At 39.1% G+C, this 15,744-nt stretch overlaps 1 protein-coding gene across 1 annotated transcript in view; it reads right to left on the bottom strand.

The window, feature by feature from the left end:
• Nucleotides 1–15,744, bottom strand: part of EYS (eyes shut homolog) — a 700,331-nt gene that overhangs the window by 33,137 nt on the left and 651,450 nt on the right. The window contains exons 42-44 of the mRNA XM_050973021.1: nt 8,844–9,026; nt 2,922–3,088; nt 2,584–2,728 (exon numbers count right to left, since the gene is read on the bottom strand). Coding sequence (XP_050828978.1) covers nt 2,584–2,728; nt 2,922–3,088; nt 8,844–9,026 — 495 coding nt within the window. The remainder of the gene's footprint in view (nt 1–2,583; nt 2,729–2,921; nt 3,089–8,843; nt 9,027–15,744) is intronic.

The raw sequence follows: 15,744 nt of genomic DNA, 5'->3' as shown, positions 1-15,744 counted from the left end.
TTTCTTTAGCCTATTTACTCCTCCTTTTAATAATATTTGCTGTCAAACAACACATTACTTCTATAGCCATGCTTCATCCTGCTTAGGCACAGGACCACAGGAAAAATCAGCTGCTCCTCTTTCTCTGCTCCTCACTTATTTCTAGATGCAAGCCCTGGCTCTCCATCAGTTGGATTGATGGCTAGAGACTGCATCCTGCAGTCATGGTAGCACAGAGCATCAAACACCAGAACTCTCCCTCCTTTGTCCCTGACACCAGATTTCTCTCTGCCTCTTTCAGAGATGGAAGGGCTGGAAATTCAGCTGTAACTTCCAGCTTTTCTCAAATAATTCTCTGTCTCATTTTGTGTAGGTGAGTCATAGTGCTGAGTTGTGCAGACCTTTGAACATGAGTCAGTTGGTTTTATGCTCCCTTTTCAGATTGTCCATTAATGACTAGGCTGAGTCTCTTTGGCCACAAAAACGTCACATTTGAATTTTTACAGCATCTGCAGTGGGCTCAGAAAACTCTCAAGGTCCCTTATTTACACTATTATAGGAAATGAAAAAATGCTGAACACTTAAGTAAACCAATCCATTTACTAAAAGCTCCTGTAAACCTCCAAGGAACCTCAAATTCAGACAAAGTGCAAAGAGCCTCAAAGTCCTCATGAACTTGGCTGCTTCATCTGAGCTCTGCCTTCACCAGTTTCTTCAGCTTGTCATAGGGACCGAATGAAACTTTGCAAATTGCTTACAGTACCATCAAACATCCTTCAGCCTTTCCAAAGAATCTCTAGGTGCTGATTTCCTAAATTAAAAATTCCACAAATTTTGATCATTTAATGACAATTTATTAAAAACATTTGTGTTTAGTTTCCTCCTTCTCTGTGGAAATGTCTTGAACAAGTGCTCAAGGCTTGCAGGTCAGGGTAGGAATGATCTGGAACTGTAGTTGTACAGAGTAAAAATCCTAAATTATTGCACACTGACACTGGGGGACATTTAGTCTGCAGCAGTAAGGCTGGTCTCAATGTTTCTTCATCCTTTTTTTACAAAAGGAGAGGTACACTCTGGTATTAGAAGCAAAATGGTTTTAATAAATCATGTCTTTAAAAGGAGCCAACATCAGGGTTCCAAAACTCTGAGTGGTTTAATCAACTATGTCCTAGGTAAATTTATCTTGGCTGTCACTTCCAGAGTTTCTGTGAGATCCCTACAGCTGCAGTTTGGCAGGAGTAAAATAATTAAAAATTTTCTCCTCTTTTAGTGGTATTGCCATTCCCACTCTGGAAAAAAAAAATCTGTGGAGGTTTATTTTTCATCCTGAAGATCCTGAGAACTGGAATTGAGGAGATTTCTGAGCTAGAGGAACAAATGAGCTGCTGACTACCCAAGAAAACACTGGAGGAAATTGATCATAGGAAGATGTAGATTCCTTGAAAGTCACAGTGCTCTGGAGAACAGAGACAATCTGCTGCTGGGAACAGGAGCATGGAATTAATTGGCAAATATAATAGTCTTAATACTGTAAATGCTAGGGACAAAGAGAACACTTTTTATGTGCTACATGTTTCCCAAAATTTTTCAGTAATGCCTCTTGTTAAAGAGCATGAAAAAAAAAAATCAATAAATAGTATGGTAACTAACAGTACATGAACTTTGTGACTTTTTAAAAATTATTCATATTGAATTTGTACAAATTTGGTCCTTACAATACATTTGGAACATGAGCAACCTGGAAAACTCAAAATATTTGTTCTTGTAATGGCTGGAAAGAAAACAGGTACATGGGCTTAATGGAAATGCAGTGTTTTAGTGCATTAAAGTGAGTTTTGTGGCTATGCTTGACTTTTGTAACATAACCTCAGTTTCATAATTGAAAACTCAAACTCTGTTTTACTATTGGAAAATGTTTTTTTTTTTTATTTGAAAGGCTTTCAAGTGCCTAAAATTAATTGAAATTTTACCTTGTAAATATCAAGAACTTTGTTTCTTTGGAAGTAAAGAACAAAACTAAGGTGTTTTGAACAAGTCCTTTGCTTCATTGCTGATCTGGTAGGAGTTGAAAACAGATTAATAAACCTTCAATATCAGTTTTAATGTAAAAAATTATTGTCTGCTTGATAAACATTTGCAAAAGAAATTAGCTAAGTGCTGTCTTGAGACCTAGATCATAATTCCAGGAAAAAAAAAAAATCAGATTTCTTTTAGAAAGAAGTTTTCAGTGGGAAATCTGTTACCCAAACTAGCACTGCCAGTCACAGTGGGAGCAGAATCTAAACTACTTCAGAGAAAGGAAGTCCTTTCAAAGTGATGTTGTAGAACAGGGACACATAAGAAGAGATTACATGGCAAACATCACAATGGAAAACTTCCATCTTAGCAGAAACAGAAATTATTAAGATTATTTAGCAAAGCCTCTTTTTGCACCACCTTAGTTTCTTAGTTATTATAGTGAAATAATGAAAAAGCCACAGGAAATTCAGCCAAGGAGATTCTAGTTTGATTCCTGATAAGACAGATTGTTTCAGTTGCCTATGAAAGAAAGATATACAATCTGATGCATGTATGAAAAGGAATGGAAAATGTAGCAATCTTTACCTTGAAAGCCATTCTTAAATCTGGGTCCCTTTGGTAGGAGTTCTGGAGTATACTCACGATAGCCTCCTAAATAAAACTGACTGAAGACATTGAGTCCAACCAGCCTCCCAGGAGAAGTGACAGTTTTATTCTTCTGATCATCCACCTTTCAATGAAACATTAATACTTGTTACAACAAAGGGATTTGCCTTTATTTAGGAACTCCTAGTGAAGAAAATCCTCCCAGCTTTATAGGGAAGCCAAAAAAAAAAAAAAATTAAAATTTCCATGTAAAATGTGAAAAAACACAGAGAACACTTTCATCTAAAAGCTATCTTAAGGATATCCTTCTCTTTTACCTTCAGCCAGCCTTTCTGGAGATTTCTGCCAAGATGGATGACGTGAATATTGAGTTTCAGATCAAGTGGTTTGCTAATGATTGTTGCTGTGCCAGAACCTAGATTGTAGCTATATACCACTCTGCCGCTATGGAGGCCTAACTCCAAGAAATCATCTCCATTCAGACCTGAAGAAACAAAAGAAGGGTTATTACTTATTCCAGAATTTAGTGAACATCAGTAGGCAAAATACACTTCAAATCCACTGAAAAATTAGCAGTTTAGCAAAATATTAGCCAGAAAGCTAATGAGTTTACTATATATTTCTAATATTGTCTGTTTAACTTGTAATACTATTTCCAGTATTCTTGTGTATTTAAAATAGACACTGCAGAGATTTTAAACATTTATAGGATTTCTGACAGAAGATTTTTTTTTCATACTACAGTTAAGTGAGTGATGTCCACAAAACCTGTCAACTCTTCAATCTTGGGGGATATAGCAATCATTGCTGTTCCTTCCCCCCCGGAATGTAAATAAATTTTCAACTTCCTCCAAATTCTTGAAAAGAAAAAAAAAATTAAAAAAAAAATTGAAATTTCAAGGTGCAGGTGAGAATAGGTCCTGACTTATTCCTGTTCTAGGCTGCTTTCAGCTTTCATTCATTATAGGTACTTCAAGAGCCTCAGAACCAGAGGACAGCTGCTGCTCTGAGGCAAGGGGAGTAACTGGGACCTGGCTCTGAAGAAGCTCTAGCAGCTTCTATCAAGCTCCTTCAGCTCCCCTTGACTCAACAGCACCTGGAGAATTTATTGCACCTGCCCCTGATTAAGGCAGCTCTAGGATGGTCATTGATGGAATTTCCTTGGTCAGGCAAGTGCTTTAATTCTTTAAGCCTTCTTAACTTTCAGGTTAGAACTGATTGATTTGCCAGTTTGTAGTAAAAAATTCAATTTCTTTACATGGAAGGATTTTAAGTCTGACATAAAGCCCATGAGTAAGAATTCAATTTCTCGACCTGGTCATGCAAAATAAACACATTTTTACACTGTCATCTTTAAAGAGCTTTCATTCTCTCTCCTCATGCAGGCAAGGCAGGAACCACCATTGTTTAGAGAAAACCTGATCAACTTGTTTCTTTTTATCAACCCCAACCTTTCTTTGTTTCTGGTAAAAGAACCAGGATACAAACAATGGTGAAAGTGAAGAATGTTCTCACTTGTCCCTTAGGATGACCTGAATTGAAATTCAAAGCCATCCATTCTTTTTACAACTCTCCTGTGAATTCAAGCAATTCAGTGCTCAATTTCATGCCCATACATGGTATTTTATTTGCTATTTTCTTCTGTTTTCATAAGACTGTATTGTTTTGTATTTGTTTCAGGAAAGGTCTCTTCCTATTTGTTCCTCCAGACTCACATGATGGCCCTCATTTAAAATGTGTGTTTTGATGCCCCTGTATCAAATACATGGCAAATTTTCTTCATTTGCAAAAGATAAAGCAGGCTTTTCCCCAGGAAACAATGCTACTTATATTGTCCTGCCACTGAAGCTCTGCACACAGCTGCTTCACAGCCAAAACTGCCATATTCCCCTTATCTCATATCTTGGAAATTAAACTGGGGTATACTGTGCTTTTTCTATACAGAAATTTGTTTTTTCTATAGAGTTACTATTCTGATGCAATGGGAATCTATAGAAAAAAGAAAAGTGAATCCTTATTCCAAAGAAAATAAATCCACTGCCTCTGTAGAAAGTGTGCAGGTACACTTAGTTGTATGGAACACAAAAACTATTCATTTTTTATTACAATGATTTGTTCATTATTTATTAATAACTGAAAGAAATCCCATTGCTTTCAGTTACACTGGCACATTATCAGTGAAGTGTTGGGGAAGATGAAACAGGAAAGCCTTACAAATATGATTGCCTGGCAAAAGATTGTGTGAATATAGAAACTATAAGCGAGATTGAAATGAAAGCAAGCTTTGACATCCCTTAGTTACTGAACAAAGGGAAAACAATGGTGTGGCCGGCTGAAGGTAATCCCCTCTTGATGAAACAGTACCCTCTGCAAGCAGGCAGGTCCAAGGGTCAGAGCAGACCCTGCCAGCTTGGCAGAAGGGGTCCGAAGAGTAGATTTAGGGTTTAAAATGTACCACAATGTGGTAATGTAGTGATTCTTATAGGCTGTATGTAAATGCTATAGGATTTGTATACTCTACTAGATTGGTTAGCGAGAATCAGAATATTCAACACAGAAGATGATTTATTGTATTGTAACGGGAACTTCGTCCTCTTGCTCTCTTGCTCTCTTGCGCTCTTGCTCTCTTGCTTTTGCTCTTGCTCTTACTTTTCTATGCTCTTAGCTCTTGCCTTTTACGTTCTTACCCTCTCATCCTCTCTCTTCTCTCGGGCCTGCTCCGAGCTGCAGCTGGCAGCTCCCAGCAGGGCCCTGTACCCACGCCCTTTGCAATAAACCGCTAGTTCCACGACTTGGCTTCAGAGATCTCTCGTCTCCGTCTGTCCCAGCCGTGCAACCCCCAGTCTCGCCTACAGTGAAGGACTTCCAAACTGAAAATAACAATTCTTTTTTAAAAACCTTTACTAAAGTTTCTGTTTTCAGCAGTGTCCACAATGTACTTATGTCATTTGACTGGAAAAACTAGGGAAGCACATTAAAGACAAACTGTTATTTAAAAGGCTCTCTGATTTTTTAAAATGCTTTTTCAGAATTACAGTATATTAAAGACATGCAATGTAGCAGTGTCAGTACTTGACAAAACTGACTCAATAGTGAAGTTAATCATAGAATCATAGACTGTTGAGAGGTTGGAAGGGACCCTAAAGATTATCTAGTCCCAAAACCCACTGCCATGGGATACCATTGACTAGATTGAGTTGTTTAACGTCTTGTCCCTGGCCTTGAACTCTGTCAGGGTTGGGGTAGAATAAAATAATGTTAATAGTTTGCACAAATGAGACAGCTTTTAACTTTAGCTATGTATTGGGACAGAATTTTATAGTAACTCACAAGAGGTTAGCTATGAAATTGATGCCTGTGGTTCGGGCAGAGACAACGTTGGAGGGGAATCAGGTAAGGTGCTGCAAGAGAATGTTAACTACAAGAAATGGGATGAAATGGAGAAAGGGGAAAATTCAAATTAAGTATTAAAAAGTGCTTCCTTACTGGAATATCACTGGCTGGGAAAACCCTCATGCTTCTCCTGTTGGGAGTGCTATTGCTAAACATTCAGTAAATTGTTAAAACAGGAGCATCTTCTTTGTGAAGTAAGTGACATTCACTTGGTAAGAAACTGCTTTTGCTGCTAAAATGTGGGGTGCTCAGTCTCCCCAACCATTTAAACTAACGAGAAAATGACAAAATATCAACAGCATTTTACCATCACCTCATTGTTCTGTGTTTTTGAGCCTTGCCCTTGGCAGGTGTGCTGCTGCTCACCCCTTGTTTGACATGGGGATGCAGAAATGCCTGACTGCTGTACCACAGTGCTCACACACACACACAGATGATATGCAAAGTAATAAAAAGCCAGGTTTCTGCCTGGCAACTGCATAACAAGCCCAGAATTCTGTACTCTCGTTAATAAAAATGACACCAGTAAAACTTTTTTTTTAAACTCAGTTCAGCCAAATATGATTCCAAGACCTACATTCCACAATGACTTCTGACATTACAGGGTACACCCTGCAGGCAGGCCTTTTTGAAACAAATTTTAGTGCAATGTATCTTTTATCCTAAGCAAATTTTTTTTCAGTTCTTCTTTGATTATTGTAACAAAAAAAGAATCAGATTATTTCATACCATTGGTGTCCTACATTTTGTATTTGCATTTTCTCCATCCTGAATCAAGACAATGAATTAATTGGTATGATTTTTGTTTGGTTACATTTCCTACAATTAGAAATGTTTCTAACAGGTATTTGAAATTCAGTTCCTAAGGAATCAGAAACATGTCTGAATGTGGTGGTTCATTCTTGTTGTTGAAAAGAACGTTCTAATGATTTCTTTGTGTTCATAACAGAGTTTCTTGTAAAAATGTAATGATGCAAACATTGGCTTTTGAATGCTGTTTTCTGAATGGTTAGATGGAAAGGTTTTAGGTAATTTCAACTCTGTGCACCATTTCTGCTCAGCTACCCAAAAAAGAAAGACAATATTTCATCCATCCACAAAAATTAATAGTAGCAAGTGACAAGAAAAGCTGCCTGTGAGTGAATGGTGATTGTCACAGTATTAAAATGTGGCATGATGAGAGTTCTACCTGGATGCAGTTAAAATAATGTGAATGTAGTTCAGTTAGCAGGATCAACCAGGTTTGACCATGTCTCCTGCTGAAGTTTGGGAAAAAAAATAGCAAATTCTGATTTCCACACAGACAGAAGCAGAGCTAAGTTTTGAGTTTAAATCCATTCAGAGTGGTTAATACCGATCTGTGTTGGGTTAATTGGGGTAATCAACCTGATAAATTAAGTACCAGTGTCTCATGGCACACTAAAGTGCTGCTGAGCTAAATTTGACAGGATGTTGCAAATGAAAAGCAGCAGACTTAATTATATCATAGATAAACTGCTGAGCTGTTCTACACTAACAAGTTTTTGTTTGCATTGCAATACAGTAACAGTCTGACTCTTGCAAGTCTGCCACAGGGAGAAAGGGGAAGAAGCCTCAGAGGGTATAGGAGTTTAAGTAAAGAAATGTAATAGAAAGAAAGACCTAAGAAAATATCAAATGGATTAACATAGCAAATGAGGCATCCCTTGTATCCTACTGATGTGATACACTGCAATTGTTTTGTTAGATATATATGTAACTGCATAATGCCTCCCCAAAATTGATTTTTAATAATGCATTTTGGGAGCTCAGTATCTTAAAACACCAAATTATAATTTGTCCCCTACTTCATCCTTCTGAAGTATTAATTTTCTGATACTGTTCAGTGTAAGTGTAGGGTTCCTGTAGGTCAAAGGCCATATCTGCAAAACTTGTGTGATGTTTCAGGCATGGTAAAATATCTACTGAAGTAGTAGATACTTCTACTATCACACCTAAATCACTCTCCTGCTGTGATAGGTTTAGACATAAGACACATCATCCAACCTCCCTTCTAGGCTTCAATAGTTCCATAGGACAGCCCCAAACCCAAAAGCTAGGTCATGCTCCAGCTGCAGAAATGATTAAGATAAAAAATTAGTTTTGCTTCTTGTGAAGTATCTATGACCTATGACTGCTTTATGTCTGCATCAAATTATATGCACTTTTTCTCAACTTTCATTGGTATTACATCTTCTGTTTGGAGTAATGCTGAGATGGACAGAACACAAGTAGTGTTACCATGCCATGCTGATGCCATGCAGGCTGACACAGAGGGGTGCTGTGGAGCGACACCTTAAGTCTTGTCAAAATCTTAGTACAAATACTCTAAGTAGATTTACATAACCTGCTTCTCAGCTGTGTTAATCAGACCAAATTGAAAGCTTTGCTATACAGACTTCAGCTCAATTTATTCATAGCTAGCTTGGGTTAACTTGCATTGAGAGATCTCAGGGCTGAGGGTTTCCTATTTTATGTGAATAACACAGAGTTCAATGATCAATATGAAATTTATGTTAACAACTAAAAAAAAAGGAACCTTGGCCTTTGGGTTTCTATTTATTTTGTTCAGAAATACACTACCTCAGATTAACTGTTGACTTCAGTTACTGGAAGTAATTATATTTTTCTTTAATAAAAAGAAACATTTCTACAACCTGATAGATTTTTCTGTCTTTACAAAACAATACAGTTTTGAAGAGATCATTTTCCCGCTAATGACATTATATCTTAAATAGAATCAAGAGAAACCTGTGCATATTTTTTATCCTACTTGTTCAATAAGAATTTGACAGCTTTTAAGGATAAGTGACACAAATAAAGCCTACCTTGGCCCTTCTGTCCAGTGAAAAAAATCAGGTTATCTTGTAAAGCTGAGTGGTGGTTTGCCAACTGAAATTTCAAGCGAAATTCATAGTAGAAGGTGATATTTGGGATTGTAGAATAAGCTAGGAATGAGGTATATCCAAAGACATCTGTGCCACTGAAACTTGGTTGAGTAATATTAATAGCTGGATTTAAAAAAAAGAATAAACAGTGTTAGGGCAAAAGGTTCAACAGACTTATTTTAAAAAATGAATTATTGGGAACTACTGCCATCTCCTGGACTCTAGGTAACATTGCTACAAATAACACGAACATTTAATCGGGACTTAGACAGACAAAAGAAATGCAGAAAGAAATTTTCCTGTTACAGGAAATGCCCTCTCTGACAGGAATTTGAGTGAAAGTGAGTTCAAGAATGTGCTGTCGAGGTTATGGAACGATAATTCTTCACAGGTAGAGGTAATAAGAAAAAGAAGCATCATAAAAGTATGGATTTGCAGCACAGGGAACAGGACCTACATGAATTGCAAATCAAATCAAGTCTATACCTGTCTGTACAGAAAACAGAGTGCTGGTGCTGAGTACCCACATGGCTCCTAGGCTGGCACCCAGTAGCCAGACTGCTGTAGTTAGTTCCTGGAGCTGATGCTCAATACATAATCCTTGTATTGACAGCATGGTTCAGTAAAACAGGAGAAAGAGGAATGACAGCTTAATCCTGAAAGGCTGGGTCTGGGACTAGATTTAAAAGATTCAAGCAGTTACCTCCAACCAACCTGTGCACCAAACGTGACTGGACACAGCTTTATTAATGAAGGCAGTGTGAGGGACTGGAGCAGGAAGGAATACAAATCTGCACCATGCACAAACCAGATGGGGAAATGCTGGTAAAGGATTATAATACTTCCCAGGTAAATCTGTATTAGCCTAAGTACATCTAAGCACCTAAATGCTTACAGGGTGAGAGAAACAATAACATGTAATTGTGAAAATGCCATCACCACCTCTAGGATGTGGGATCTGTTTCTAAATTTGCAGTCTGGGAAAGCTGCCATATTGGCACTGATGTGGCAGATATTGCCTTGGTATCTGCATCTGAGAAAAGGTGCAGACACAGGCAGGGCAAACCTTTTCTAGCACAGACTTGGAATTTGCAGCAGTACAGAGTGTACTGTCCCATTTATTGAGCACTACTCCACACATGTGGCACATTATGCCTTGCTCTTGATCTTAGATGGGAACCAGAAAATAGGAAACAGTGGCTTTGTCCTAATTAGCAGGACACTGGAAATGAGTCTGACTGAACAAAACCTCAAACCTCAGACCTCTGTGAGTCATGGACTGAACTGGAGGCACAACACAACTGCCCCATATTTAAATCTCACCTTAGTTTCAATCCACCCATATTCCCTTAGATTACTTGAACATGACTGAAGAGTCTCAAATTCTGTATTTTTGCTAATTCAGGAGAATATGACACACAGACTGCTCCTACGATGTAAAGCTTTCTTCCTTTCCTTTCCTTTCCTTTCCTTTCCTTTCCTTTCCTTTCCTTTCCTTTCCTTTCCTTTCCTTTCCTTGCCTTTCCTTTCCTTTCCTTTCCTTTCCTTTCCTTTCCTTTTCCTTTCCTTTCCTTTCCTTCCTTCCTTTTCCTTTCTTTCCTTTCCTTTCCTTTCCTTTCCTTTCCTTTCCTTTCTTTCCTTTCCTTCCTTTCCTTTCCTTTCCTTTCCTTTTCCTTTCCTTTCCTTTCCTTTCCTTCCTTTCCTTTTCCTTTCCTTTCTCCTTTCCTCCTTTTCCTTTTCCTTTCCTTTTCCTTTCCTTTCCTTTCCTTTCCTTTCCTTTCCTTTCTTTCCCTTTCCTTTCCTTTCCTTTCCTTTCCTTCCTTTCCTTTCCTTTCCTTCCTTTCCTTTCCTTTCCTGTCCTTTTCCTTTCCTTTTTCCTTTCCTTTTCCTTTCCTTTCCTTTCCTTTCCTTGTTCCTTCCTTTCCTTTTCCTTTTCCCTTTTCCTTTCCTTTTCCTTTCCTTTCCTTTCCTTTCTCTTTCCTTCTTGTCTCCCCCCCTTTTTGTAGTGTCTTTATGTTTATTTAATAAACCACAAAATATTTAAGAGACAGGATTTTAAAATAAAGGAGTCCTTTGTGTTTATTGTTTTTTTCTGCTTCAATTTATAATAGGAAAAGCAAATTCTCTCATGTACCTTCACAGAGCCAGGTAGCCAGGTAATTTTCTTTGCTGGAAGAGATCACTGAAGAGTCTATTCCTGAGAAGTTATTCCCAACAGGGGATAATTCTTTATGCCCAGGATGAGATATGCTATTGTCTCAGCTGTTTCCTTGGAGCATTCTAAGTCAGGTGTTATTTTCTTGCCTTCCTACTTGCTCCTTCCAGTATTCTTTATAAAGCTGGATTAAAGGTTGACAAAGGGCCTCCAGTGCAAGAAAGCCACAGACCTGTTGGAACAAGTCCAGAGGAGCCCACTAAGTCGATCACAGGGCTGTAACACCTTTCCTATGAAGACATGGAAGAGTCTGAGAGAGCTGGGGCTGTTCAGCCTGGAGAAGAGGCAGCTCTGGGGAGGCCTTGTAGCATCCTTCCAGTACCTAAAGAAGGCTCACAAGAAAGCTGGAGGATTGCATGAGCACCATATGGAGCTGTACCTCCATCAGACATGTAGTCCTGAAGGGGAATAATACTTTTAAAGGCAGTAGGAGTCCCGTGGGCACTTTTAATGGAAACTGTGACACACTATTTTGGTTTACGTATTCACAGTTTTCTCCATTGTACTGAAGAACTTTCTCACACCTGGTAGAAGTCAGATGCAGTTCCTAATTAACCACCCTATCCTTAGCAAATGTCTGCAAATATGTTTGCAAATAGTCCTCCCTATGCTGGTCTCTGGAGAGTAAAATATATTTAGAAATGTTAATTAGTAATGAGTCAAAAGCTTATATTTCTGGCTAACTCAATCTATCTAGCTTGACAGCTCTGCCATATTTTATCTGTCTCTGAACTGCCACTTATGGATTTTATAGCACATTTTTAATCATGTTTCTTGTCTACACCAAGTATTGTTTGTCAAGAGATCTTTATCCAATCACAGAAAAAAGTGAAAGGTCATCAGTAAATGTGCATCAGTGTTTGAGATTCATTTCATGCAATGACCTTCATTAATTTGATTTTAATGCAGACTAGCATACCATACTCATACATATTTTTAACTTAAAAACTGAAAGAAAAAGTAATAACCCTGTATGAAAAATACAGTGATTGGCAAAATCATGTGAAACAAAACAGTTCCACCTTTCTTTTTATCCTCTACCTTTTCATTATAAAGCTATGGAGCCAAGATTGCAGAAAACTGCATAATCTTTCCCTTGGAACTCAGTCCTTCTAAACAGTATTTGTAAAATGTTTAGGCTGGTTGAATTAGCAGCTCTCTTCATTGGGTTATGTTTCTTTTCCTCTCTGGACATCATCCAAACTGATTTATACTCCTGCTCTTTCAGTGTACAGTCTGAAGTGGTGAAGAACAGAGATGTGTCCCAATGACTTTGATTATGAGCCTTGCTTGCACTCTCCAAACTAACACTGTGACTAAAATACACTTTGCTCTGACAGAATACTCAAGTCTTTTATCAACTTTTTGTCCTTGATCTTGTCCTGTGTCTCTCTGTCAGTTCTGTGTCATTCATCATTCTGCTTTTCTGCATTCTCAGTATTGAACAAGTAATAACACATGATATGTCCCATTGACTCACAAACAAATAATGACAAATTATCCCATTATATAAGTGTATCAATATGGTTGACTACTTACTTCCCTGGTATTGTATATCTCATCAGAGCTGAGTACAGAAAATGGGAGTTAGAAAAAATCAACTATACTTCGAAAAAAATCTTAACAAAGTGAGGAGAATAAAGCGACAAAGAAAAAAGAGAATAAACATTTCATTATCTTTGAATTTTCTCTTACAAGTTAAAATTAATGTTCCTTCTGCATTGACTAGCAATACATCTCAGACCACAGCTTTAAAATGCATTGCAAAAACCAAGATACATTAAAGGGGTAGAAAGAGATAAAGACTTCAGGCTAGAGAACTGCCATCAGATTATACAGGGTTTTTATATTACCACTGACTAACTGTGAACAGTTACCAGCTCGGTGTCTGGCTCCAAGATCAGCAGCCATATACAGTGTGGGATGAATAGAATAGAGTTCTCCTAAAGATCTGCTCATATTTCATAGAATCATAGAATTACAGAATCATCGAGGTTTGAAGAGGCCTTCACGATCATCCAGTCGAGCCAAAAACCTGGCACCACCATAATCATCATATGCACAAGTGTCTCAACACCTCTCAAGTGCTTCCAGAGATGGTGACTCCACCACCTTCCTGCACAGTGTATTCCAATGCCTAACCACTCTTTCAATGATTTTGTTTTGGTAATATCTAATCTGAATTTCCCATAGTGCAATTTCTGGTCATTTCCTCTTGTTCTACCCCTTGAAACATGGCAGAAGAGACTGACCCCCCACCTCATCACTGCAGCCTGCTTTCAGGTGGCTGCAGAGACCAGTGAGGTTCCCCGAGTCCTTTCCAGACTAAACATCCACAGTTCCCTCAGCTGCTCCTCACAGAACCCTTTCAGTAGCTTCATTATCCTTCTTTGGACACATCCCAGACCCTCAAAATCTTCTCTGGTGAGAGGCCCAGAACTGAACAGAGTGTTTGAGGTGTGGCCTCACCAGTGCAGAATACAGGGGGGCAATCACTGCCCTGGCCCTGCTATTGCTGGTACAGGTCAGGATGGCATTGGCATTCTTAGCCACCTGGGCATACCTGGCTCATGTTCAGCTGCTGTTGACCAGCAACTTCAAATTCCTTTCATTTGAGCAGCCCTCGAGGTAGTCTTCCCTAAGTGAAACACAGGGCTGTTGCAAAGATAAATTATTTGCAAAGACAGTATTGAAAAGAGAATTTAAATTACTACTAAGTGTTGAACTTTACAGTCTTCCAAGCTGTGGTGGATTGACCCTGGCTGGACACCAGGTGCCCACCAAAGCAGCTAAGTCACTCCCCTCCTCAGACAGACAGAGAAAATAGAATGAGATTACCTGGCTTGTGATAAGGACAGGAAAGATCACTCACCAGAGCAGCAGGGCATCCCACCCTCTGCTCCCTACTGAGCCCCAAACTTATCTGTTGTTACTCATCCAGTCAGGTCACTCAAGCAGGACAAGCTGTCTTGTAGTGAGTTATTTTGGCACCATGGGGTTAAGGTTGGTCTGGCATCTCCCAGCTGCCAATAAACATCTTAATGTTGAAGTGAGATCCGGGGAGATAAGCCAGATTTCTGACTGACAGACACCTCAATTTACAACCATGTAAGTCACACCAAACTTTCACAAAGCAGAAACCTGTACATTTTCCTGGAACTGTGTGGAGTTTCTCCCATGAGTAGGGTTGCTTCACTGTTACTCCCCAGGAATTAAGTGAAGGAATCTGTGCTCATTATTGTCGTTTCAGTGGTAAGTTACATTTGACTCCTAGTCAATACTATTTATTTTGCTAGTTTTAATATAGCTATATCCCTTGATATAGTGCACTGTTTTATGTTATGCTGCAATCTACTGGTAGTTGTTTAGTTTTATACTGTGTAGTAAGCAATACTGATTAAGATCTTTCATCTCTTTTCTCTTGTCTATTTAATAAACAATTAATTTTTATAAATAGATCTGCTTTACCATCATTAGAACCTGTGGGCCTGAATAATTCCTTAAATTTAAGCTTCCACTGAATTCTGAGGCTAAGGTAGGGCTTGTCTGCTCTCATCCCATGACAACCAGTTACTGTCATGGACAAAACAGGCTTGACTTGGAGAAAAAATGTCAATCAAATGAGAGTAGGGTAATGAGAAATTAAACCAGTTCTTAATATATTTGCCTCCTCCCTCCTTTTCTTCCTGGACTCAACTTCACTTCTGAGTTCTCTACCTCCTCCCCCACGACTGGCAGAGGGTGATGGGGCACAGGGGTTGTGGATGAGGCCTCTTCCACTCCCTCCTCCTCAGTGAAAGAGCTATTCCTACTCTTCCCCCATTCCAGCATGGGGTCCCTCCCATGGGAGACAGTCCTCCATGAACTTCTCCAACATGAGTCCTTTCTATGGACTGCAGTTCTTCCCAGCATGGGTTTCCCACAGGGTCACAAGTCCTGCCATCCCACTGCTCCAGTGTGGGCTCTTCTCTTCATGGGTCCACAGGTCCTGCCAGACCCTGCTGTGGTACAGGCTTCCCACCATGGGGTCACAGCCTGGGATCCTCCATGGCCTGCAGGTGGATCCTCCATGGCTCCACTGGGGGCTCCACAGCTGCCTCACCATGATCTCAACCATGGGCTGCAGGAGAACCTTGCCAGGCAAACCCACTTTTCTTGCTGGAAACTCTGGGAAGTCCAAGGAGGAAAAATAAGGGGTGCTAGATCTGCAGGGTGGTGCAGTGCCAGCTGAGGGTTCAAGGTGGGAGTAAAATACTCCTGATGTCTGTAAGAGTGTTGTATCAAGAGTTAGTGATCCACCTAATGGGTCATTCAGGTATGACTTTCCCTCCCCAATTCCAGGACTTATGGATTCCTTTTATCTGTCTTGTGCCATCAGTAATCATGGAGTCATCAGTTTTATTTGGGAAATGACATTTGAAATAATGAAAGTGACTTCACTGCTCAGAGATGAAACTATGATTCTGAAAACCTGCTAGTACAGCAGTGACATTAATAGTGTGTGAGTGTCCCTATATGTGTTTTTTACAATTTTTATGACATTTGTCACATTGGAGGTGTGGGGGAAATTAGGGCCCAGTGAAAACAAAATAACTGAGAAAATAAATTCTCTTAAACAGTAAGAAG

The sequence above is a fragment of the Serinus canaria genome, chromosome 3, assembly GCF_022539315.1.
Source record: "Serinus canaria isolate serCan28SL12 chromosome 3, serCan2020, whole genome shotgun sequence".
Taxonomy (NCBI): Eukaryota; Metazoa; Chordata; class Aves; order Passeriformes; family Fringillidae; genus Serinus; species Serinus canaria.
This window is presented reverse-complemented; position numbering and strand designations above follow the sequence as displayed.